At 51.7% G+C, this 25925-nt stretch overlaps 1 protein-coding gene across 6 annotated transcripts in view; it reads left to right on the top strand.

Annotated features, from left to right (window-relative positions):
- BCAR3 (BCAR3 adaptor protein, NSP family member) overlaps positions 1 to 25925 on the top strand; it is a 136703-nt gene that overhangs the window by 93885 nt on the left and 16893 nt on the right. For 5 of the 6 annotated variants that reach the window (XM_055339597.1, XM_055339598.1, XM_055339601.1 and 2 more), the window contains 5 exons: positions 12232 to 12360; positions 14805 to 15220; positions 18368 to 18471; positions 19721 to 20373; positions 25093 to 25208. In XM_055339597.1, the coding sequence (XP_055195572.1) occupies positions 12232 to 12360; positions 14805 to 15220; positions 18368 to 18471; positions 19721 to 20373; positions 25093 to 25208 (1418 nt within the window). Of the gene's footprint in view, positions 1 to 12231; positions 12361 to 14804; positions 15221 to 17303; positions 17532 to 18367; positions 18472 to 19720; positions 20374 to 25092; positions 25209 to 25925 lie in introns of those variants that run through there. The other variant, XM_055339602.1, reaches the window with a different exon arrangement.

Below are 25925 nucleotides of genomic sequence, written 5' to 3'. Positions count from 1 at the left end.
AACAAAGCACTATTCTTATTGAATGGAATAAATCTCACTACCAGACCCAGTGATTAATATTTCACTTCATTGTCTCATTTAGCCTGTGTGCCGACCTGGTGAGAGAAGTATTAACGGAAGTCAAGAACATGGTTAAAGGGAGCAAAGCAGTTTACAGTGGCATGGGTGGGGGTGTCATAGGGTGACTGGTACTCAGCTTTGATGTGAAACCTTTTATTTCACAGACCCACTGAATGATTAAGTGCGAGCAGTGACCTTCAGTCTTCATCCTGATTTCTCACTGGGAGGAATCAGAAAACAGGGCTACCTCACGGGGATGATTTGGATGTTGCTTCTCTGCAAGCTGTTCCAGGAAGTCATCATCTAAATTAGATCTAGAGGGGAAGGTATCTGCCACAGCTTCCAGCAGGGCAAGATGCTAACAAACGATTGTTGAAAATCTCATTGTGTTTCAGTTTGTCTTTTACCAGGGAAAGATGAGGGCCCCTTGGAGCTGAGCACTGAATGAGCCCATGGGTGCTTTGGCAAGAGGGTAAGGACATCATGGGCGAAGCCACCAGGGCAGGCAGCTGGGAAAGGAGATCTTACGGTGTAAGGAGTGTGTTGAACAATTTGTCACCCATGTAGGTAACCATTGTGAAGGAGAGTGGCCACATAGGTCCATGTTGGGTGTGCTGCTCAAATTCCTCTTGCAGTTTTTACACTCATCAGTCTCCAGTGAAAAATAATTGTCAGGCCGCTGGTGTTCCATCAGAATGAAACGGAGCATCAAAAGCAATACGGTCACGATCCTGCAGGATGGGAAGATGTGGAGACCTTGCCCAGAGAATGATGGGGGCATAAAAGGCATCAAGGGTTGAACGTCCAAGGGAGCTGCGTCCTACAGAATGAGCCTAAAGCAATTAGATAAGCCTGGGGGAATCAAGTTACTGCCGCCCCTAGGGGATGCGTTGGGTTAAGCCTCCGACCTGCAAGATTTAAAATCAAATGAGTCTTTTTCGATCACACAAATGGGAGGCAGAATTTTAATGGAAATCTCTCAGAACCTGGATAAACAAGGAGTTCCACAGTTTTTCTCTTCATATTTCCTATTCATGGTTTATGAGCCTCTTTTGATAGGTGTTTGATAAGGTTTGATAATGAATAAAAATGAAATCTCTTGGATTTGGGTTCTCTGGTGGGTTTGATGGCAGTTTCCTGGCTGCGCTAGGGGTCTGATGGCCCCTGAATCATCCTTTGTCTCTGAAAAGAAAAATCACAAGTAGTAGGAAAATGAAGCATCTTAATTTAACAGCAAATTACAAATCTGTTTTTAATGGCACTGGAGTAAGACTCTGGTGTTAAGTGTGATAAATTATACAGGTTTAATTATAAAATGGCATCAAAACCCATCTGCACAATCTTTTCTGAAGATGAAATTCTTTCTAGGATTTGGAAAGGAGAAATTTATGTCTTCGAGGTACTTAAACATTAACATCAAATTCATTAAAGTGTTTCAGAATGCTAAAACTTTCTGAGATTTTATGAGATGTCTTCTCTATGGACTCCTTTCTCAGGAGGGGCCAGAAACCCTCGCTGACCACAGATAGGATAGAGAACTCTGAGAACTTCAGCAAGACTGCAGCTGTTGTACATTCTCTTCAGATGTCTTGTCCCTCAAAGAGGCTGTAACCCATCAGGCCATAGAGTCCTTCTTACCCACGCCTGCATCTCCTGCCGGATCTGGTCCTGGAGGCCACGTGGCTCAGCGGGCGCTCAGTCTTTGAGTTTAATCAGAGGCATGGTGTTCCAGTGGCTATCAAGCTCTTGATTTAAGACTGACCCCTTGATTATTTCTGCAGAACTTTGGCCAAGAAGGTGAAGTAATCAGAGGCATAGCGTTCCAATGACTATCAAACTCTTGATTTAAAACTAACCTCTTGACTGTCCATGTGGCACTTTGGCCAAGAGGGTATAGTATGTATGTATATATGGGTTAGGAAGCTGCCCACAAAGACTATTTCACTGAGCTTTAAGGATTGAAAGGAGCAGGCTCAGGGAAGGGGCCCAGGTGAGGCCAGAGGTCCCCATTTGTCAACAGCCCAACACTTGAAAGGTGGTGACATGCTTGGGGTCTCCCTTCTAGCCCAGGGAGCAGCACCTTTGTGTGAATTTGAATAAGGTACCCATCCTCAATATAGTTTCTTGCCATCTGCCAGACAACTGTTGTAATCAGTATGGAAATTTTCTGTCACTGTGTATGAAGGGCACCCCCTTAGATGTAGTGCCACTGTGTTGTACATGTCTTGGAGCCAATGGTCAGGCCCACCCACTGGGCTAGACCAGGCTGAAATACCCACTTGCCCATGCCACCATTTGCTTTTGCCTACCAAATGGGATATTTAAAATTTGAATTTGAGATTTTTTTTTCCCCTCTTAGGACTTTTATTTACAAAGTCAATTGTTTACTTAACTAAAGCCTTTGGCGTTAATTATAGTTATTAGCATGGGAATGCTATTTATCTAGCCTGGCACCCAGTGGGAAAGCTGGATCAGTACATTCAAGCCTTTTTTCATTTATCTTTGGAATATAATAAAATATTTTTAGGCAAGCCATAAAACCAGTGAGTGTTGATAAAAGGTGACACAGAATCCAGTATAGAAATTGTCTCATATCAAGGCTTGAAGATTGCCACAAATACTACCTTCTTTCCTTCCATTCCGCCTCAGATGAAGTCATCTGGGGTGCTGGCTCAGAGTTGATGGGGCTTAAAGCTTGGGGGGAACTGGATTTTTGTTTTTTGGCCAGTGGGCAGGGTTAAGAGTGGCCAGAGTAATTGGGATTTAGTCCTCCTGTGGGTTCATGATCAATTGATGCAGGTTTTCAGTGGTAACAGTAGCACCTGGATCTCTAAAAGCCCTTGATATACTTTGGAATTTGGTTATAAACTAGTCCACTGCTTGAAATTCAGCACAGGACAGGGACTCAAAGGAGCTGAGTTTCTGACATCTCCAAAGAACCTCATTTTTAGGCAGATTTACTTACCCTACACGTAGCACCCTTAACAAGGGTTCAGGATGCTTCATGTCATAGTTAGCCAGCATGTGCTTTTTTGAGAGTGGAAGCTCAATCCCTTTGTACGTTCGTGTTTATTTAGGGATTGCGATGACACAGGCGCCAAGGCATCACAGGCTTGGTGGATTCCAGAGGAGGGTCTGTCCTTTTGGATTCCTGCATTGTCCCAGCCTGGGCCACCTGGTGGCAGTTCAAGGCATGTCCCTGAGGGGTTTCCCACCAGCTCACAGGAGGACACGGGCTTCCCTCAGAAAACAGACCGATTTTGAATGACGATCCACGACACCAGGCACACTTATGATGTTGTTTGTGATCATCATTTCTGGATTAGATTTGTAGAAACATGTGACCTGCTCAGTTGTTTGGTGCCACTTGACGAGAGGCCTGGGCTGTTGTTGACCTCTCCCTCAACTGAATAAACCTTGTCCAGAGCAGAAGAAAAGAAGCTTTTGTTTGAAAAAGCCGGTAGCATTCTGGGTGCTGTGGCCCGCCACTCCTGACTGGGATAGAATAGCCCAGAAGCTTGCCTCCCTCTTCATTCTCATTCTCTCTGTCTCTCTCTCTCCCCTCCCCTGCCCTCTTCTCCCCTCCCCTCCTCTTCCCTCTCATCATGCAGATTCCCTTCTTCCTTTTTTAAATTTCAAGCAAGTTAATTGCCAGCAGTGATCATGGAATGAATGACTAGAAAATCATCTCAATTTTAAAATTTCAACAAAAACATCCATGACTAAGCAAGCCTCCAAGGCCCCGAGGGACACATAATCTCTGTACCGGGACTTCTCAGCCTTGTGCAAAACACAATGCTTCCTTGGCACACTCACCCTGCCGCTCGGTCACCTATGTGCTGCGGACGTGCGAGCCAGCTGGGGCTGAGCAGGAGCACGTGTTGATACTGAAGTGCGTGCACGCGTGCAAAGTGCTTCCCACCGGGGCATGTGCCTCCTCACGGGTGGTCAGCGTCACCCTGCACAGATGAAACCAACACTACTGAAAACCCCAAGAACCGTCGACTTTGAACTGAAATAGACCATAAATAAACCTATGCCTAAGGAGAAATGGACTGTTCCAGCTTCTAGCTCTTTTATCCCACCAGAACTAAATTCTCAAAGGCCAGTTATCTCTAAAACCTTCCAGTGGATTTCATAGTTCTTTTTAAAAAAATTCTTTTGTGAAGTGACTTTCCATTCTTATGGCTAACAGTCCTTTTTGAAAGGGGTTTCAAATTCTACATTGTTTCGAGCAAGCACCTGCTGTGCGCCAGACAGGGTGCTGGTGCGGGGGTGCTTGATGTACCTTGGTTGAGATAGTCCTCTGAATTGAGAACTCCTACCCCTTGGTGCATATAGAAACAAGTAAAGCAAAGTCCCCAGGCTGGGCTCCTGCCTCTGGGAGCCTCTGCAGGTGTGTCACTGCTGACACACAGACTCCCACTGCCAAACTACTGCCAAACGGCAGTACCCTGGCCCACCTCCCCCACCAGTCAAGCCTCTGCTGGTTATTTTGAGGGGATCCCCAAGGGATCCTCACATAGGCATCCATAGCCCTCTTGTGATCTGGGACTTCTAGCAGATTCAGACCTAGATCCCAGTATGCGGTGTCAGTATATTGAGAGGGTGGTTCACTTCACTGGGGTTAAAAGAAATGCATTCAAAGTTCAGGGGTCTGGGAGGCTAGGGCTGGATAGGGGTCTATGTCCCTCATGAACCAGGTCTGAGCCCTGGGAGAGTAAAAACCAGGCATAGGAGCCCATCAGGTTTTTTGTGGGGGTGCTAGGAGAGTCTCTGGATCTCATGTCAACCCTTGCTGGGGCACTCGGGGCCAGGAATGCTGTGATAAGTGTGTGGCATAATAGGTGACAGTATAGGACCAGAGATGCGGGTAGGGAGATTGTTACAAGGCTATTACAGAAGTTCAGGGAGAACAGAACAGGGTAACCGCAGTGGGGACTAGAATGCATGTTGGTAAGAGGTAGAATCAGGAATATTTGGCCAGCATCAGCACATTTCAAAAGTCTCCGGCTGGCTTTGTGCCCCAGGCCCCAGCCTGGCCCTTTTGCTACCGCAGCCAGATTGATCTGTCTAAAAGCATCTTTGTTTTGTACCTGTTGCCTTCTTAGGCAGACTCTTGCAGTGACTCACTCTCTGGAGTGTGGAGGTCTAACCTCCCAGCCTCCAGTGTCAGACTCCCCTCCATCCGATCCCTGCTTTTCTGGATCAGGACTCCTTTGACACAGGTGGCAAGAATCCAGAGCAAACTAGCTTCAGTTGCAAGGAGAGTTTGCTGGTTGATGGAGTCAGGTGGCGCTGAGGGATGGGTGTGCCTCCAGGACACCTTCCATTTTTTTTTTAAGATTTTATTTATTCATGAGAGAGAGAGAGAGAGACAGAGACACAGGCAGAGGGAGAAGCAGGCTCTGTGCAGGGAGCCTGACGTGGGACTTGATCCCTGGTCTCCAGGATCAGGATCACACTGTGGGCTGCAGGCGGCGCTAAACCTCTGCGCCACCAGGGCTGCCCGCACCTTCCATCTCTTGCTCCCCTTCTGTTTGCACACTGATTTCATTCCCCACCCAGTCTGCTCCACATGGTGGGTCAGTGTAAGGTACAGCAACTGCTATGCTTCTAGTCTCGTGATGTTCTCACCAGAGTGGGCAGTGTCATCTTCACTCAGTTCCACTTAGAAAAATCCTGGAAAGAAAGAACTCTGATTGAGCCAGCTTGGCCCAGGGGCCCTTGCCTGGGTCAGCCACGATGGCCAGGAAGGTGGGGTCTGAACCACAGGCTTGGAGAAAAGATGGAGCACATGTGCGTGCATGTAAAACCTCTGCTTGCTTCCCACCTCCCCATCCAGAGCCCCCATCTGACCAAGCCCAGCTGCTCTTACTTAGCTCACAAGCCTCAAACATCTTTCCTCTTCTCAGGTTTTAGCCTCTGGGTCAGATCCTGATTCCCCATCCTGTCATTATCTGCGCCCTACCCCTCCCAGACACACACACACATACACACCTGCATGGGGCCGCAGTGGCTTTTCTCATTTTGACAGGGGAAAACCAAAGGCCAGTGAGATGGAGTAACTTGCCCAGGCTCCCGAGCAGAAGGGCAGGGGTAAGATCCAGGCAGAGTGTCTCCAGAGCTCAGGACTGAGTTTCGATGGTTGTTCTGTGTGTGGTCTTCCAAGAGCACTGGGCCCTCCCAAGGGTAGGGCCCTGGGTGTCACCCCCTGCTGGCAGATAGGTTGGCTGATTGCTTGGTCCTGATTGTTGATGGCTGGGGAAATGGTGCCTTCCCAGTCTTTCCCTTTCTACCTTCAGCCCCTGGGGACAGGATCTTTCCTGGTGATTTGCACAATTTCAAATTCTATGGGAACTAGGAAGTTTTTCTTAGAGGCTGGAACAGAGTAAAATAAATATTAATTATAATGCAGATGACATCTCTTTCTAATCCTCTCGGATGTCTCCTGCATACAGATGAGTGTGGGCCTTCTCTGGGGCTTTCCCACCGCGCGCTCTCTCCGTGCACACCCTCCCGCATCCCCAAACTTAGGAACGCAGACCTCCTCTGAGGAGGTCGAGTCCTATTGTTGTGCCTGATTTGAAATGCAGGCTCCGATGTCAGGCAGCCCTTGCGGGAGGAGACCCTGAGCTCATTCCTCCTGGGCTGGAACGGCTTTTTCTTTCTGGGAGGGCTGTTGAAATGTGGGTTTCCGCGTTAATCAGAGTTCCCAGCACGTTTGTGGAACTGGCTCTGCGCGTCCAGAATGCGTTTTCCAACCATCTCCGGGCGCTGGCTATTCCAGCCTGTAGGAACAGACTTGCTGGGGCTGTGTGGGGCTGCAGAGATGTTCAGACCAGATTCAGAGTGGTAGGCATGATTTTTGAGGCCGGCCGCAGCGACTAGGCCTGGCCCTGGCAGGGCAGCGGGGAGCAGAGGTGCTGGGGGGGCGTGCGGGGCCGCCAGGGCTGAGTCCCTAGCTGCTTCCCTCCGGAGCACCCACCTCGCCCTACACGTCTGTGCATCACACTGCAAACACCTCTGGTGTCAAGCCTGCCTTTTATGTAACCGGATGATAGCGAGCATTGCGGCGTGTCTGTGATAACAGTTAACTGTGCTGACTGGGGATATTCTAAGTGCTTTACAAATATGGACCTGTTCCACCCTTGTTAACATCTCATCACATACTCTCACCCCCATTTTACAGACCAGGAGCCTGAGGTTCCCAGAGGTAAAGTCATTTAATCAAAGCCACACAGCCCGCCAGTGGCACCATGGCCTGCGGCTGGGGGGAGAGGGCTGGCCGTGCTTACATACTGTGCTGTCACATTGGGATTAGTGAAATGCTGGCAGGAGGGAAGAGGTAGCTAGACCTAGATTTCCCTAAAAAGCAACAATTATGGTGATGAATGCATTTTCTGACTGCAATTTGGATGGAGAAGTGTGGGCCTCATCCACCCCCTGCATTTGCCCTTGTTATCAACTTACGTACGTCATCTCAGCCCCCAGAACTAATGACTAGGACAGGAGGAAATTTTGGAAGTGGAGCCACGTGAGTGGGAAACCATGAGATGGTAGTCACTAACCCTCCCTCTCCCTCTCCCCCCTTTTTCTTTCCTGTTCAATATATTCTTATTACTTAATTATATCCATAACACTTTTTCTTACAGCCTCCCCCCCCCGCCAAAAAAAAACCCCTCAGATTTCTGGTGGATCCAATTTGGGCAAGCCTAGGAGTAGGAGACACGGGGCCTGCCCTCATCTTTCTCTCATGGTGACCGTGGGTGGATTTGGTCGCTTGAGTGAACCCGGCAAAGCTCATAGGCAGAATATTCTTGATCCTAAAGCCTAGCAGCTCCTCTTTCCCGAGGGTGCACCCCAGCTACTGTGTGGGGTGGAGCTCAGGATGGCGGGATCCGGAGCTTGCGTTGGTGCAGAGGAACTTGACTCTGGCTCAGGCCTACCTGCTGCCACCTCCTCTCTTCAAGATAAGAAGCTCAGGAAACAAAGAATTGGACTTGCCATCTAGAGATGAAGTTCAAAATCAAGGGCAAATAGTTAGAGAATTTGAGCATGGAGGAAAAGTTGTGTTACTATAATGTGCTTGTTAGTAACACAGCATCTGTGTGAGATGTTGATTATGCATGAATTTTCTTGCCGCCTGTCTTTCTGGTAGTTGAAGCACATAAAACGTGAAAACTTTCTGAGAGCCCAGCTATATTGTACTTGCTCTGGGATGTCACCATGCCCTCTGTCACAGAAGCCCTTTGTCCCGTGTTGACAGAAAAATGAGAATGACTTGGGTCCAGACAGCCTTTGAATTCATAAGATGTCTGAGGTGCTTCTGTACTCTTTCCTCTCCTGGGATTGGAAGCCACTGGAATGCTGGGACCTATACTTATTCTTTAGTCTCTTCTCCTGCATAATTCTGAGCCAGGTGTAAGATAACAATGCATGTGACTGTGGGAGTAGAAACTTACTTCTTGTACCCTTCCCTCAGAAGGCAATCTAAGGAAGGCCTGGAGGCTTCTTAGGGCATTAGTGGAATCAGAACTTCAAAGGACACTGGTGACCACACCGATGGGAGAAAGCCATTGCTAAGGGCAGAGATCCTGATATGTTACCCTGAATTGCTGGAATTTATTTTGTGGTCCCAAAGACCCCAAAATTAGCTCAGGATGGCCATGACTGAAATGGCTGCACTTCAGGGAGAAATTCATATTTGTCCCAGATGGCAGCAGGTAAGTGGAAGGGTGCCTTGTTAGCACAAGTTCTGGTTGTTGGGGGCAAGTGGACAGAATTCTGGCAATGTCACAGTCACATGTGACCTATCCTGTGAAGCAGCAACGTCATTCTTGGTTCCCAGAGGAGCACAAGTATCGATCATAGTGCTCTCAAAGATACACGTGGATAGGGGCACCTGAGTGGCCCAGTGGTTGAATGTCTGCCTTTGGCTCACGTCATGATCTTGGGGTCGTGGGATTGAGCCCTGCATCAGGCTCCCCCCAGGCAACCTGCCTCCCTGCTCCCTGCCTCTCTCTGTGTCTCTCTCGTGAATAAATAAATAAAATCTTAAAAAAAAAAAAAAAGATACAAGGGGATACATTTTGCCAATTTTCCTATATGGTCATCCCTTATCCACCATGAGGTTGACAGCCCATCAAGGTACTCCTATATAGTAGCACAATATATGTGCCACATGTAGTTGGCAAGGTCAAGGATCATAAAATACAGGCACTTCAGAAAAATAATAAAAGTTGCATTAATGTATGTGATTAAAAGTTCTAGAGGGCATTCACCCCCCAAATAACTACAATTTAATCATGAGGGCGACCGTACGTGGGGGACTTTTGAATTGCCTTGTTCAGCTGTATGAGAGATGTTGCCCACATCATCTGCTGAGGAGAGGCTCCCACAATCCAACGTGGTTCTTTTTTTTTTTTTTTTAAGATTTTATTTATTTATTCATGAGAGACGCAGAGAGGGAGGTAGAGACAGAGGCAGGGGGAGAAGCAGGCTCCCCTGATATGGGGCTCTATCCCAGGACCCTGGGATCATGCCCTGAGCCAAAGGCAGATGCCACTGAGCCAGCCAGGCGTCCCCAACCTGGTTCTTTTTAATATAGTAGAACCAGCTCTCACTGGTTCTGAAGAACCCTTGCAATTGCTTGCTTGATGGGGATCTGTCTCTCTCCCTCTCCTCCTCCGCCCTTTATCTCTCTCCTCCTCCCCTGCCCCAACTCTAAATCCAGTCAATTGTGTAACCTCTTAACTTTGTACAAATTATGCAAGAGCCTAAGGGCATAGTTTTTGAAGTCTGAGTTCCCATCTCAAGGGAGGGTCAATCTTACTGACCCCTCCTTTTCTCTCCTGGCTCGGTACTTTCCTGCCGTACCCCATCATGCCTCATCTCCACAGTCCACAGTAGGGGGAGAACAAGAATTGTGGATTTCCCTCTAAGGGGTTAGGGCAGAAGTAACAAGATAGCAGATTTTATATTTCTGGTAACAAGTGTAAAGCAGTATTATCTCAAAATCTGGAGTGAAGGATTGTTGTTTATAAAATGCTACGAAATCTTGCTATTTGTAAAAGATGCCGAGAAAGAAGGGGTGACGGTGGGAAGCGGCCTGGGTGTTGGGCATCAGGGAGAAAGAGGGCAACAGCTTTCTGGATCTGGGTGACTGTAGTTTCAGTGGAGGTCTACATGGGGTATGACTACGGATGACTCCATTTTCAGAGCTCAGGCCAAGAAGTGGGCCCAGGACATAGCACAAGGGACTCAGACTGTCAGGGGGGCTGAGTAGAAGCTAGGCTCACAGTATCGATTAGGATTTCAGTTCAGCTGCCAGTAACAGGGACAATCAAAATATAGGCTTAAACAAGACAAAAAATCACACGGAAGACCTGAAGGTGGATGATCTGGGACTGATGTGTTGACTCCCCAGTTGTGAGGGATCTGGGCCTATTTGGAGGATGTGGCTCCCTCCTCGTGTCCAAGATGGCACCGTCACATCTCAGCTTAGACGTCCGGCTAAGCAGGAGTGTACCTTTCCTTGGCCAGAAGTAGTCATATGGCCCCATGACAACATTAAGAGAGGAAAGTTGAGGAATGCCATCCTTTAGTTGTGTGGCAACATGCTCAGCTAAAATGAGGCTTCAGATAGTTTGAGACTGAAGAGGAAAAGCTCTAGAGAGGCCTCATCTTTGGGTACTGGTTCATTCAGTGAGTGTGGAGAGCCTAAAATGTTCAGGCATTGCTGGAGGGCAGTAGGGAAGAAGGCAGATGGGTTTCTACTCTCGTGACCGTCAAAATCTAGTGGGAGGCAAGACAGACCATCAGTTATCAGCAAATGTGGCCTGGTTGACAATCTGCATTCTGTGCTCAAGTCTTTCCAGTGAGCTGTCTTCAGATGTACCTGTACATAATTAATGATCAATGTCCAACAAGGCTGCTAATGCCTGTGGGCAGCTAGGGCAGTGGCTGGGCGTCTCTGTGATGCAGGTGTCTGCTCTGTGAGGAGGAGGGTGGTGTGAAGCGGAGGGGGAGAAGTAAGCCACTGGTCCACCAGAGCGCTACGTGGAGAGTGGCCGTGGGTCCTGCTGCAGCCAGCACCCTCCTGAGCCAACGTGCCCTCAAAGGCTTGAGGGCTGTGAAATCCCAAGTCCGTTTCCTGTTCCTTGGGTGGAGAAGGATTTGGGCCTCTTCTGCTGAGGCACAGAGCAGCATGATGAGGATAGTTCGGTGACTTCTAGAGGCTTTTGAGGCCAAGTTGGGGAACCTGGGAAAACACAAGGCCACAGTGTTTTCCTGCTCCCGTGACCTTCAGCCAGTGATCTCTGAGCCTGGTTTTGCTGGGAACCAGGCAGGTGTCCAAGTTCAGTTCCCAAGTAAGTGGGCGTGGATTCTAGATTACATCTGGAGGGAGTGCTGCCCACCCGGACTCCTGCGCCAGCTCCTGTGCGGTGACCTAGATCAGTGATTCTCAAGCTATCAGAGGTGAAAGACCAGTTTTTTTAAGTATCAATTTCCAACCTGTCATACAAATGAAATATTAGAAAAATGAAATTAAAAAGACATACAAAATCCAAAGTCAGACTTCTGTTGTCAGAATTCTTCTGTCCAGTTGCCTTAAATGTTTCCAGAGGCTAATTCAGTTCCTTACTTGAAGTTTGCCCGCAGCAAAGAGCTCAGGGCCCTTCCTTCAGCCCGGGGACTGCATGTTGGGCAGTGGGGCGCCGAGAATTGGCCTGCCTAGCTCACGTTAGGAAAGTTCCCAAGGAGAAGAGGAAGCTCCCTGGCCGAGTGGCGCCTCACTTCCCGCACACCTCTCTCTGCCCACCCCCACCCCCCTCCCTACTCCCCCCAGTTCCCCTACCCACCCCCCCAGCTCCCCTACCCCATTCCCCCCAGCTCCGCTCATCTTGAACTGCTATCTGAGCCCACTGATAACAGGAACAGCTTGGCCGGCCCTCCTACCCTAGTTCCCGTAGGCAGGTGAACATTTTCCTGCGTGCTTGCAGCCGGAGAAATGAAAGGTCACAGCAGGTTGTAATCATTATCCAGGCTCCCCTACCTGAATCCGGCTTCTGGCATATCCTGGCTTGATTAGCCAAGCGGCCAACTGCAAGGCAGGTGGGCCGGCTGTCCCGGGCAGGCTGGGAAGTCACCACTGACCCTGTGTTGCAGTTCTCCAAGGACAGGCACGTCATGGACAGGACCCCTGAGAGGCTGAAGAAGGAGCTGGAGGAGGAGCTGCTGCTGAGCGGCGAGGACCTGCGTAGCCACGCCTGGTACCACGGACGCATCCCCCGCCAGGTACCTGCTCTTCCTGCCGGCGCGCCCGGCAGTTCTGACACCGCCACGCTGAGGACCCCGCACGGTCACCCACCAGCACCACGTCAGAGCAAGCCCCAGTGTAGCTAGAAGCAGATATATATAATCAAGTGGACTGCAGTCACTTAGGCCCATCCATCTCCAAGGAGACCTTGGGAAGAACTGAGGTCAGGAACCCAAAGTACATTTCCACGTGCGCAGGAAGTGGGTGGAGGAAAGGCAGGTGTCCCTGTGGTCTGCAGAGCCCGAGCGGGCAGGAGGCAATAATCTGAAGAGGTACGAGGCTGGCCTGTGGTTCAGATAATTGAACTCCTGGCCGGCTGCCTGCAGCCTCATACCCTTTGGAGCTTGCTTCTCTTTTAAGACAGTAATTTAATTTCAGGTGAAGAGAGGGTATCATCAGGGCAAGTGGCACAGAGTAGCAAGGCCACCAGTGCCCTCGTGAGGCCAGCTACTCTTCACTCTCCATCCCTCCCCGGCCCGGATCCCTGTCAGGAGCCAGGAACTAGAGGAATTATACCAGCGACCACAGCCCCATGGCCTAGAATATACTCTGTGTGATTGTTCTTCGGGGTGATCACCGTGAATGTTTTTTTTTTTATTTCAAAGTATAGAAATTGAGAAATAGAAGTGCAGGATTAAGGTATAGTATTGCTCTTGGGTTTTTATCATAACCTGATCTAGCCAGTCATTCACCCAGGACAATACTGACAGGAAAGGGGTTTGGGGGGGAGGGCATCGCATTGTGATAATTTTTTTTTTAATGTAGCAGATTTCTCAGCACTATCAAAGAAGTAAACCTTATTCTAACTTTTCTTTTTTATAGTTTAAAACTGATTGTAGAATATACAGAGAGTAAAATGAAGAAAATGAAACTCTCACCCATAATTCTCCCTCCTGGAGACAGCCACTGTGAACATTTTGATAGAAATCCTCCTCCCAGGCTTTTCAAGTATGAGATCATACCACATATACTTTTGCAGCCCATTGTCTTCCTTTGATGATCTATTCTGGGCATTCTCTTCTGCTGTAAAATAGTCTTCTGCACCATCCTATGTTTTATGTGTGTCCATTGTGTGCATGTCCCACTTTTGGTGGGCACCCTCACCATCAACCTTTAAGATAAGTACTATGTTTACAACTATGATTGTTTCCTCAGGCTCAATCCCAAGAAATGGAATTTCTGCATGAAAACATATTTTCAAGGCAAAGATATAATTTTTAAGTAACCATCGAGGCACACTGTCCTAAGCAAACTGATCCAGTGTTGGAACATCCCGGGGAAAATGTCAAAGTTTATAAAACTGGTGACTCTCATCACCATCCTTCTCTTTATTGTTTTTGTAAACTTTGTTTCCCACTTGGCAGTGAGCATAAATTTTCAGCCATATATCATTTCAGGTTGTGTAGCTGCCCACTGCAACCGTAGTAATGGTAGTTACAGCTAACGCTTTACTCCTTTACATCTTTATAGCTACTGTGTGGGTGACATTATCTCCATTTTACAAGTGATGTAACTGAGCCACAAAGGGTTTACATAACTTGTCCAAAGCCACGCAGTAGAGCCAGAATGCAAACCCAGGCAGTCTGGCTACAGGAATGACCACCTGCAACGCAGTATAGATTCTCCTTTTGCTATAAACATCAGCATCTTCACAGTTAACAATTTTTGAGCACCTACCTTGTTCTAGGCACTGTACTAGTGCTTTGTGTACATCACATATGCAAATATATAATCCTCCAGTGAGAGGAGACACTGACCTGTTACAGGCCCTCCAGCGAGTGGCATGCCCAGAACCACTGCAGGTTTCGGATTGCACAGTGCCGGGCCTCCACCTGTGTGTGGACCCCTCCCCCCATCCAACAAAACTCTATCCTCCCCTGTTGGGGGTGGGGAGGGGTCAGACTCCTTGGACATGAATTCTCGTCTTTCTCTTATTTTCTGTCACCTTACTTGCTTCAGTCTGCATAAATGTCACCTTCTCATGACACCCTCCTGGCCACCCTGTTTCAAAGAACAGCCCCCGTCCCCTCCCAGGCACTTCTTATCTCCCCTTCCCGATTGACTTTTTCCTTAACTTGACAACATCTGACATACCATACCTGGCGCTTACTTATCTTCACCGAAGTAGCAGCTCTGCACTAAATGCAGAAGCTCTGTGTGACCGTGGAGACCCTGGTCTGCTTCCCTCACGGCTCTGAGCCCGGCGCCCACCACAGCACCCGGCACATAGTAGGTGGGCGGCGGATGGTTCTTAAGTGCATGAATGGGTCTTCTAAGAATTTGACATTTGAAAAAATAAAGAGCCGACTGAAGAGGAAGAGACCTAATAGCGTTGTCTCCTGTTGGCCCAAGTGGAGAGCGGTGCGGCGCTTGCAAGGAATGTACGCTTGCCTTTCCGACTCCTCATCATTTTGTCCCAAAGGTATCAGAAAACCTCGTGCAGCGAGATGGCGACTTCCTGGTTCGTGACTCTCTGTCCAGCCCCGGAAACTTTGTCCTGACCTGTCAGTGGAAGAACCTCGCTCAGCACTTCAAGATCCACCGGACGGTGCTGCGGCTCAGCGAGGCCTACAGCCGAGTGCAGTACCAGTTTGAGACGGAGAGCTTCGACTCCATCCCCGGCCTGGTGCGCTGCTACGTGGGCAACCGGCGGCCCATCTCCCAGCAGAGCGGAGCCATCATCTTCCAGCCCATCAACAGGACAGTGCCCCTGCGGTGCCTGGAGGAGCGCTACGGCGCCTCCCCGGGTCGCAGGCCCGACGTGGGCAAGAGGCTGAGCCTCACCATGGGCGGCGTCCAGGCCCGGGAGCAGAGCTCGCCTAAGGGGAACCTCCTCAGGTGGGTCAGGGCCTCGTGGGGTGGGGTTGGGGGTGCACTCTGGACCTGCCCCGGCTCTGTTAGGCAGGTGAGGAGCTCACCCCGGGAAACCGAGGAACAGGAAAAGATGTCACTAAGAACGCCAGGTGTTACTGGAATAGCTGTCGTGAGGCAGGGCGTGATTAGTTCCCCGGTGAGTCGCTGCCAAGATGAAATGAGGCCGGTGCGGAGGAAGGGAGGAGGGTTGGATGGGAGAGATTCATGAAGACAGGAGGTTCCCAGCTGGTCTGAAGACTAGGGGAAATCTGGATAGACGCTGCAAAGGGGTGGGTGTTCCAGGTGGGGGCTCGGTGTGCGCATGCATGTAGCTATAGGCAAGGACCAGAGTTGCTTGGAGCGGGTAGGTGGGTGGGACTCAAGCAAAGGGCCCATGTTAGGGGCTGGTAGGGGCAGGCTCAGGGAGGTGACCCCAGTCACATCATTGGAGGCCCTGAAGCCAGGCTGAAAGGTTTGGGGGAGCATCAAAGACTTGACGTGGTGAATGTCCCAGGAACAGACCAGGGTGGCAGTGTGCTGGTGGGGCAGGGAGAGGGCTTGGAGTGGGAAGACCAGTCAGTGAGTCACGGAGGGTCAGGCTGTGCAGGGGCGGTAGAGGGAGAGCCCGGGACCTTGGCTTCTGAGACTCTTGTACGTGTGGGGAGGGTTGGAACAGGGCATGTCAGAGACCACAGGAGGGCCCAGAGGGCCAGAGGAAAAACCAGTTGCTGCATCTGCAAGATGATCGTAGGCTTATGTCTGAGTGACTGTGTCCAGCAACAGTCTAGGGGCTTGGGAGGGGAGCTGAGCCTAAGGGTTGGATTAGGGCTTAGTACGCACGGAAAGGGTGGTTGACTCAGTGAGAAAAGATGAGATTCCTCAGATGAGAGACATTGAGAGCCTGGGGGCTCTGACCTGAACCCTGGGGACTGGGAAGAGAAGATTCCAGATAACTGGATGCCCCGCTGAGGCACCTGTCCTCAACTACCAGTGGCGGGTGCTGTCTTCACATAGGACCTCTCTCTCATGGAGCTGGGTGCTCGTGCCTGCTATCTGACCATTCCAGAGAAGGAGAGCAGGGAAAAGGTGGGCCTAGTAGGGTGAAGACTGGCTCCAGCTCCTTGGTGACACAGCCTCCCTTCTCTGGCTCCCTGGCATCTCAACTTATACCCTTAAACCAACATATCTTATTCCACTCACTGGTTTTCTTTCTGGACAGGGGGAAATGTCATAGACTGTAATTGGTGGACTGCAAAAACTCACAAGCAAAACGCAGGCCTCTGAGTAATGTGGACTGGGCCGTGTGCTGCTGCCAAGCACTGGTACATGTTGGTCAGCGTCTGGCCATGGGCCCTGCCTGCCTGGCCCCACATGCTGGTCCACCACCAATCAAGCTCTTGACCTTCTCTGGGTCTCACTTTCCCCCCAACTGGAATGATGGGGTTTGTGAGGGTTAAATGATCGAAGACTTGCAAAGTGCTTAGAACAGTGCCGGAGGTCAACGTGGATATGAATAATCATGATAAATAGTATTTTCTGGAGGGCAGTAGAATGTAGGACTCCATGGCAGGGAGGGAGGCCAGAACTGATATACAGCAATTCTCCTTTTCTTAGTAATAAGAATGGACTTGAGATCCCTTAACGATCTCAAAGGGGTACTTTTTCCTCTGTTTCTTTTGTGAGTGTGAGGAGCAGCTGCCCAACTGAGAACAGGAAGGTAATGTCACGAACAGAGCCAGGGGGTATTGGGCCGCGCACAGAACCGTGCGCAGGGCAGTGCTGGCGGGGAAGGCCTGCCTCCTGCTCTGCCCTCAGTGACCGGATGTACGATAGAAACGTATTTTTTAAGGTAAGAAATGAAAGACTGAGAAAGTCTCTCTGTCCTGAGGCAGGTCTAACAGAGCCACTTCGCCCAGTGCCCAGTGAAGGCACTTTTCTAAGCCCTGCCACCTCTGGGCGCAGCACAGCGGCCTAACCGTGGGCTCCCGGGGGAGCGCCTCCCGCCACCGCCCTGCCCTGCCTGCCCTGACGTCAGGGCCGCTGGTTGGCCGGCCGCGGGCGGGGTGCGCCCCCAGCCACCCTGCTTGGCCCAGGCGGGTGTTCTGGGCCAGTGGGCTGGCTGCTCTGAAGATCCCTGCGTAAATACCGCTGGGCTGAAGCCGTGGCCTTGTGGAATTTGCCCTCTGCCCTGCCTTATCTCTGGGGGTTGCCGGAGTTTCTCTGTTGCTCGGAGTTCGGGGGTTATTATTATTATTATTTTTTGGTTTGTTTGCTCTTCCCTTTGGTGCTTGCAAAGGTAGGAAAGAACTTTGTGATCTCTGCAGCCGAAGCCTGTGGGAGGGCGGATGAAAGTTCATTAGAACTTGAGCGGCGCCGTGCAGTGGCTTCTAGCAGAGGAGAGTGGTTTGCAGGTGCTAGAGAGGCTCCCCATGTGCGTGGGAGGAAGCCGAGGGGTGCTAGCCGCGGAGGGGTGCTGGACGGTGTGGGATGGTGTGGGAAGCGGCAGTCTCCGCTTCCCTGGGCGGCTGTGCCCTGGAAAGCTCTTGAGGAAGGCTCGACCCTTCCCCGGTGCGGCAGGAGCCGCCCGGTCCTTCCAGGAGGATGCCAGTGACAGCCTCCCAGGTGACCCTGTGGGCTATTTGGGGGGACATGGAGACTTGGGCCGAAGCACTGGCTGCCCCACATTTTCCTCCCTGACAGCATGAGGCGTGGTGGAAAATGCATTTTAGTTAAACAAGTCGTCCCCCCCACCCCTCCCCGGCGCCCCGGGTCTGTAAGTAATTTTAAGCTCTGCTAAAAGTACACATTCCAGCTCATCAGATTTTCCTGAGAGTATCATGAAATCTTTGCTCTGCTCTGCTCAACCGGATGGAAGAGCTCAGAGGAGGCAGCCTGGGACCTGACTGGGTTGGTCCTGGGGACGTGGGGATGGGGCCCCAGGCGCGATCCTGGGTTAACCGCCCCAGGCAGTAATTTCCTCCTGGGACAGACATTCCTTTACTGTGGGGATGTGCCCTTCCACTCGTACTGCTCCCTGCTAAGCAGTCTTTCTTCTTAGAGACTTTCCGTGATGCTGCCTAAAGGTTTTACGATTTAATGACACGTTTCTGCTCCACTTATCTTTCGCTTCAGAAATAAAGAGAAGAGCGGTAGCCAGCCGGCCTGCCTGGATCACATGCAGGACAGAAGAGCCTTATCCCTCAAAGCGCACCAGTCAGAAAGTTACCTGCCACTTGGTAGGTCTTGGGGAATTTCCTGGGAGGAGGGTGACCGTGTGAGCCTGATTTCCTTCAGGCTGTTTCCCTGCGGTCTGTTCCCCCCATGTAGGGACGACACAAGGCTCTGTGCCTGTAGACTGGAGGGTAGGGGATTGTAGGACTACATCCGGATGTGGGTCAGCAAGCCAGACACTGTGTGTGATAGCCTTTAGGCTTCATAACAAACCTTCAGAGCAGGAATGATTATCCTCTTCTTCTTGTTGAGGAAATGGAGGCACAGATGTTAAATAAATCATCCAGAGGGACATGGCTCAGTGGTTGAGCATCTGCCTTTGGCTCAGGGCATGATCCCAGGGTCCTTGGATCCAGTTCCACATCGGGCTCCTTGCCTGGAGCCTGCTTCTCCCTCTGCCTCTGTGTCTCTGCCTCTCTGTGTCTAACTAAGTAACTCATCCAGAGTGACCTGTCTGGCCCTCCGTTAAGCCAGCATGAACCCAGGTTCTCTGACCCATGCTCAACCACCAACTGGTAGCCTTCATGACAGAGGAGCCCTCTCCGTGCCCTCCCTGGGCAGAGGGGGCTGGGTCAGTGCCGGGGTTCCTGGGGGCACAGCTGCCCAGACAGACCCCTCCTCCTCTCCATTCTCCTTTTACAGCCAGAGGAGCGAGGAGCTGTGGACTGTGGGCAAACCTCGTAAGCAACTGGATTAGTGAGCCATGGGTGGTGGTTCCTTATTTTTATAACCAACCTCCCTTGGGACCACAGGCTGATTTTCCTAATGCCCCTTGGTGGGTCACTTCTATGTAGGTTAGCTTGGGATCTTGTCCCCTGCTTCCTGGGATGTCTCCAGCTCTCCCTCAAGGCTGGCTGGATCCACCCTGGCTGTGACAGTGACTCAGGCCCTTATGCTATGTGACCAAAGGCTTCTGATCTTAGGGCAAGACTAGATTACTCACTACCTTCAGGGCTCCACGTATTTTCCTTTTCTGACTATACTAACCCTCTCTGACCATAAAATGACACTGCAGCCCAGCTGTTGCTCATCACTGCGACTTAGAATCCCCCCAGAAGTGGGGTGCGGCCAGCCAGCCATCCAAGCCCCTGAAATGCTCTAGATTGGGTGTGGGGCGGTCATACTGAGTTATCTTTGGGAAGTAAAAACTGAAACCCAAGGGCATGAATTGAGGCCTGGGGAGTTGTCACTCCAGTTTTGCTTTGTGTTCTCTGCATAGCTGAGGTTTCCCTGACCCTCTCTTATTCTCCACAGGCTGTAAATTGTCCTCTCGCTCCCCGAGTGTGGACACAAGCCCTCGCTCAAACTCACCCGTTTTCAGGACGGGCAGCGAGCCCACTCTGAGCCCGGCATTGGTTCGGAGGGTCTCCTCAGATGCTAGGGCAGGGGAGGCCTTGAGGGGCTCAGACAGCCAGCTTTGCCCCAAGCCGCCCCCCAAGCCCTGCAAGGCTCCCCTCCTGCAGCCTCCCCCGTCTCCATCCACCTGGCTCAACTCAGAGGCCAACTACTGTGAACTGAACCCAGCCTTCGCTATAAGCGGTGACAGGGGAGCGAGGCCACCCCTCTGTGCCCACGACAGCTACGTGGAGCTGCTAACAGCCAAGCAGAACGGGGTGCCAGGGCCCCGGCACTCTGGCACCAACTACTTGATCCTTGACGATGACGGGGCAGGGCCTGGGGAGGCGCCAGCCACGCAGATGGACCAGGGGCAGCAGGAGGATGAGGGCGAGTTTGTGCTGCCCCGTCTGGAGACGGCCTCCTCATTCAGGCCCAATGACTTTGAGTCGAAGCTCCTTCCTGCTGAGAACAAGCCCCTGGAAATGGCGATGCTGAAGCGGGTGAAAGAACTGTTCACCAGCAAGGACCCCAAGGCCATCGCCCAGCACATGCTGAGCACGGACTGCGTGGTAAGTGCTCAGCCAGGTGGCCTTGTTCTACCTTCTGAGAGGCTGCAAGGGGGCGGCCGGCCTTGCTCCACCTTACCCTTTAAGTGCTTTGCTCATAGAAGAAGTCAGAAGATAACTTGGGTGGGGATTTATTTAAAGGGTGGGAAGCACAGGCCTGGGACAACCTTTGCCCAGGCAGGAAGCTTGTAAAAATCACCTTGGGGGAAAAAAAAAATCACCTTGGGCAGAGGGTGGTGGCGGGCTACTGCCCGGGCCATGCCTCCCCCTCCAGCTGCAGCGTCCTCCCTGGCCTCGGCTCCCTCTGAAGTGGGAAAGTCAAGTCCAATGAGAGTGGACGGTAGTGAAAATGTACTTTCTGGAGTGGCAGCAACTAGGTTATTTTTCTTTTAGTATACGGGACACGTGATATGCACATATATCCACATATATTTATCGTTACTAAAATGGGTTTAAGAATAAACATCTTTGAATTTACCCTTGATTTTTTTTTTACAAGTACTAATTGGTCAATTTAGAAAAATCATAAAACATTAAGAGAAAAGACAAAAATTATCCCAAGTCTGGTTTCTTGGTGATCATCAGGTTAACATTGGCTCTGCAAACAGATACATGTGAGTTATTTCATGCATATGTGTTTGTTTACCACAGGCCTAAACAGACGATTCTATTTTATTGTATTTTTTACTAATCATACTATTTTAAACCCCAAGTCTTTGATCGAGCAACACATCATGACTATCCTTTCATGTGACTAAATAAATATATATGTTTACATCATCATCACTTTGGATAGGAAGCATTTCTTTTGGATATGGGCAGCTTTTGTTCATAAGTGACCTCATGGCAAAGATATCCATCAGAGAGAGCTTTCTAGAAAGCAGGTGTCTCAGGCTGGGAGGGGCTCAACCTCCCCCTCAGTTATAGAGACAGAGCCATGCCTTGGAGCATCAGTGAAGGCCTTAGTGAGATTTATTCATATGTAGCTTAGTAAAGTCATTTACCTTCAAAGTTCAGGGCCTCAATTCAAACTCAGTTCAAGTTTCTTAAGGAAATTTCCAGGGTCGTGAATCACCGCAGGAAATGCACCCTCTGAGAACTCCCCTAGCGAGTTCCCAGTGGATGGAGGGAGCTCCATCAGGGGGACAGAGGGCCTCCCCCAGTAGCCGTGAGGAAGGTAGAGCAGGTGCTAGCCGTTCTGAGTTCAGCCAGCCCAGGACCCAGAAGCAGGTCTGAGAGGTCACTCAGTACCTGGTTGCCAGGCCTGGGAGGTGGGGCGCGGGGTGGTGGTGGTGGTGGTGGTGGTGGTGGTGGTGGTGGTGGTGTGTGTGTGTGTGTGTGTTTGTGTGTGCATGCATGTCAGTGCTGAAGACCACAGGTTTGTTTCTGTGGTTGTCTGGGTGTCCTTGGGCAGTGCTCACAGATCATATTAAATCCTTACCTCCCTTTAAAGAGAGCTAAACCTGTTTGGGCAGTAAGAGGATTTAAGATTCCTGTTCTAGTTTCTCCACTGGGCGCTGGTACGCCAACAGGCCAGGAGTCTGGTGTGAACCTGTCTGAGTTCTCTCCAGAGGAAGCTCCTGTAGAAATGTGGATCTGGGTTTACAGAGCAGCCTAATTCCCAGGAGTAAATGAATCCTTCTTCCCTGTGACCTCAGACTGTGCTTGGAGATCTAGGAGGGTCTAGGAGGAGGTGAGATGCCTGACCACCCTTTGGCAGGAGGGTCTGGAATGTTCCCACCACCTTGGCAGCCATGAATCTAGAGCTCAAGTTAGTTCTCAACTGAAGGAACATGAAGCCTGCCCTTCTTCTTCTTTGGTTTCTTTCTTCGCAATTTGTCATCCTGGTTGGGCACCTCTCCTCTGTTTGCCTTTATAGGCACCCCTTGAGAAGGGCTGGATAGAGCTCCCTTGCCAGTGAGACAGTGACCTGGAGCAGAAACCCACTGACTCTGCTCATCTCCCCACCTGCACATGGGCACCACCCTGGCCTCACCCAGAGTGCTGCCTGTCTCCCACCCACTTGTTGCAATATCTAGAAGTAGGGCCTGGTAGGTAAGAGTTGGTCTCTGGGGATGAATTGCTTGGATCTAATTCAGGCTCTGAACTTTCCGGTTCTTTCTGTCCCCAGCTGTCCAGGTGGCTGTGAGGACTGGATGAAATAATGTATATAGAGCTCTCTACACCCCATGCCTGGCCCAGAATGAGGCTGGGTGTTTGTTAGTGTTGGGTATTCAGCCTTGCTTGAGCACCTGCTATGGGCCAGGAGGGGTTGTGCCCGGGGGGTGGGGGGGTGGGGGGTGGGGGACGACGACGAACAGTGATACAGGAATTCAGACTACAACCCAGGTGGGGAAGGCACAGGAGCTGTGGGGCCTCTGAGGCAGGGTCTTGAATGTGGGGGAGGGAGGGGATGTTTGAGATGAGTTTTATTATTATTATTGTTATTTCTTAAAAAGATTTTATTTATTTATTCATGAGAGACACAGAGAGAGAGAGAGGCAGAGACACAGGCAGAGGGAGAAGCAGGCTCCATGCAGGGAGCCTGACATGGGACTCGATCCCAGGTCTCCACACCCTGGGCTGAAGGTGGCGCTAAACTGCTGAGCCACCCAGGCTGCCCTGAGATGAGTTTTAAAGGCTGAGTAGGAATTGGCCAGATGAAGAATAAGAAGAGCATCTTCCAGGTGGCAGACAAGGTACATGTGCGGAGATTCAGGAGTCAGGGGTTTGGACTCACCATGTGGGCAGCAAAAGTGGAGACGGGTGGGGAGGGGAGGGAGTAGCGGGTCTTTCCTTGAATGTTAAGTCTCTACTTCTGGACTCGTGCCAGGCTATTGCAGAGAAGCACTTTGCAGTTCAGGGACAGGCCCTTAAGTGCATAGTGCAGATCAGAGTCCTCTGCTGAGGGCAGCAGAAAGGGTGGGCAGAGCCAAGCAATCTCACTGCAGTTTAGAAGATCCCCTGGCAGCTGGGAGGAGGGTCAGCCCCCGCCAACGCTCCCCTGGGTCATTGCAGCAGCTCCCTCAGCAGAGTTTGGAGATCCTGCAGAACTAGGATAAGTACCATCAGAAGAGCAGGAGGAGGCTGGAATGCCTCATCAGGGATCGCCCATGTTACATGCCAGGTCTGTCTCATGGTAAATGCTCTAGAAGTGTCCATTCCTCCTCTGTATCTATGAGCGGCATGGCTCTGGGCATTTTGCCAGAGGACCTAACGCAGGCTCTGCAGTGTGAGCTCAGGACCCCTTTGTCCTAGCTCAGCCTTGGGGCAAGCAGGTGTCAGTATATCCTGGCAAACACCCAGGAAAGTGGCCGGGCGATTGCATGTTTGCACCGAGGGAAAACCGACTTGGGGGCTTCTCTCTCAGAGCAGGGATCACTCTGGTTACTAGAGCTTCCAGCACAAAACCGAATCAGTGATAAGACTTTGAATCTCATTACACAGACCGTGTGTGAATTGGGGGATGCCCACCACCCAGAGGCTGGGTTTGGAGCCTCTGCGGGGGCAGCTGTCTAAACAAGCAAGCAGAGTGTATGTGGCCACGGGTGGCTGGGGTATACATCTGGGTTGCCTTACCATTTACCATGGTCAAGGTGTAAATCCCTTTCCGGAGATCTGGCCAAAATTCTTCCCTCTTCTACATGCCAGTGACTCGCAACTTGTATTTTCAAATAGCTTTAAAGTCATTTGATCCTTTGCAAAGACCTTGAGAAAGGCGAACTTAGCAGCTGTGGTAGAGAAGGGGAAACTGAGGCCCGGAGAGCATTGTAGGAATCCTGCATCCTGTTGCCCAGTCTGCCACTGCGCAGCTAATTCCCACAGGTTCATTTCCTCTGGGCTGACCCTGGTTCCTTTGTTGAACCACAGAAGTTAATGGTCAGGGTTAATAATATCAGCCAAACTTGAGATGTTTTCTGTGGCCTATTATGAAGGCCTCTGGACTGTTGGCCTCTGGATGCCTGGCATCCTCATAGTCTAGGACAAGTCGAGCAGCTGGAGGAGGGGAGTCCGTGTGTGCCTGCCACGTGTCCAGAGTCGCTTAGACCCACCGTATCTGCTAGTGGCTCTGCTGGACGTCAGCGCGCGCGAGGCCTCGTTAGCCTGGTGTTCCAGACGCACCGCCTGGCCGTAACCTTTCGAGGCAGCGGTCGACTGCTACCTGGTGATGACACGCCAGAACCAAGGTCGGGGAGCTGGCGGGGCCAAACATTCTCTTGAAGGAAGGCGTGTCGGGGGAGAAGTGGGTGTGCTGGAGACCTCGGGCTTCAAATCGCTGGACGTGTGTCTAATAGTTTCCAGACGTGTGGTGCACTGACGGAGCCCAGGGGAGGCGTAATTAAGGGTAATAGCAGCCAGTCCTGCCGTGGAGCGAGAACCGAGGGGCGGAGCCCTGGCGGCAGTCGCTGGGGGGGCGGAGGGGGGGCGCGCGGGGGGGGGGGGGCGGTGCCGCCCAGAGGCTCAGTGCCCCTGCGGCCCTGCTGCCGGCGGGGGCGGGGCCGTGGGGGGGTGGGGTGGGGGTGGGGGTGGTGACCCGGGGACCACCCGCGGGTGTGCTCGTCCTTCCCTAAACACTGTACTTGGGGATGCTGCTGCTCCAAACAAAAGGCGACGAGCGCCTCCGCACCGTCCCAGTTCGGCGCCTTTCTTTCCACGTGCCACGGTCGCGTTGGCGGCAAGCCCGCTCCCTGATCCAGTCTGTTTCGCTCGTGTCCTTGACAGGTCGCTAGGATACTCGCAGTGTCCGAGGAGACGAGGAGGAACATGGGCGTGAGCTCGGGGCTGGAACTCCTCACCTTGCCCTACGGCCACCAGCTGCGCCTGGACATCATCGAGCGGTGAGCAGCGCTGCCCCCTGCGTTTCCGGCCCCGCCAGCGCAGCAGGTTCCGGGAGCGGACGCGCGCGCAGCCGCCCGCCCCGAGCCCGTCCGGTGTCCCGGGTCCCGGGTCCTGGGTCCCGGGTCCCGGGTCCCGGACGCCTTGGCCGCAGGATTCCTGGAGCTGCGCAGAGGAAGTCCGGGAGCGCACAGCGCGTCCCTGCTGCGGCCTGGCGGCGGGGCGCTGCACGCAGAACGCCGGGCGCCTCGCACCTGCGCCCCGCCTCACCGCCCGGCGGCTGCGCGGCCCTGGGAGTTCAGGGGCGCCTTAGGAATAAGCGGCGGTTTGTGGGGAAGCCCGGGAAGAGCCGCGGCCCCACCACGTTGGCATGGAGAGGAGGGCGGGGCGGCGCTCCCGCTCCTCACAGCCTCCCGGGAGCCTCCTCAGCCTCCCGGGGAGCCGGGGCCCGCGCCCGCCAAAACCCACCAAAACCCACAGGCTGGAGCGTTGGAGGTTTAGGAATGAAAAAGACAGAAATAGTGAGGTATATTTTTAAGGAAAGTGCTAGACTAGATACCAGATCACCACAGACATTGGACTTGGCGCACGAGAAGAGACATTGATTTGGGCAAGGCTGTCTTGTTACCTTAGGTATCCTGTTTTTCCAGCCAAGTTCCTTATTGTCACGACACAAACGTGGGTTCTAATGGGCACCCGGATTCCTGGCCTTCCACGAC

Source organism: Nyctereutes procyonoides, unplaced genomic scaffold (assembly GCF_905146905.1).
Source record: "Nyctereutes procyonoides isolate TBG_1078 unplaced genomic scaffold, NYPRO_anot_genome, whole genome shotgun sequence".
NCBI classification, from domain to species: Eukaryota; Metazoa; Chordata; class Mammalia; order Carnivora; family Canidae; genus Nyctereutes; species Nyctereutes procyonoides.
Note: the sequence above shows the minus strand (reverse complement) of the source record. Positions and strands in the feature narration are given on the sequence as shown.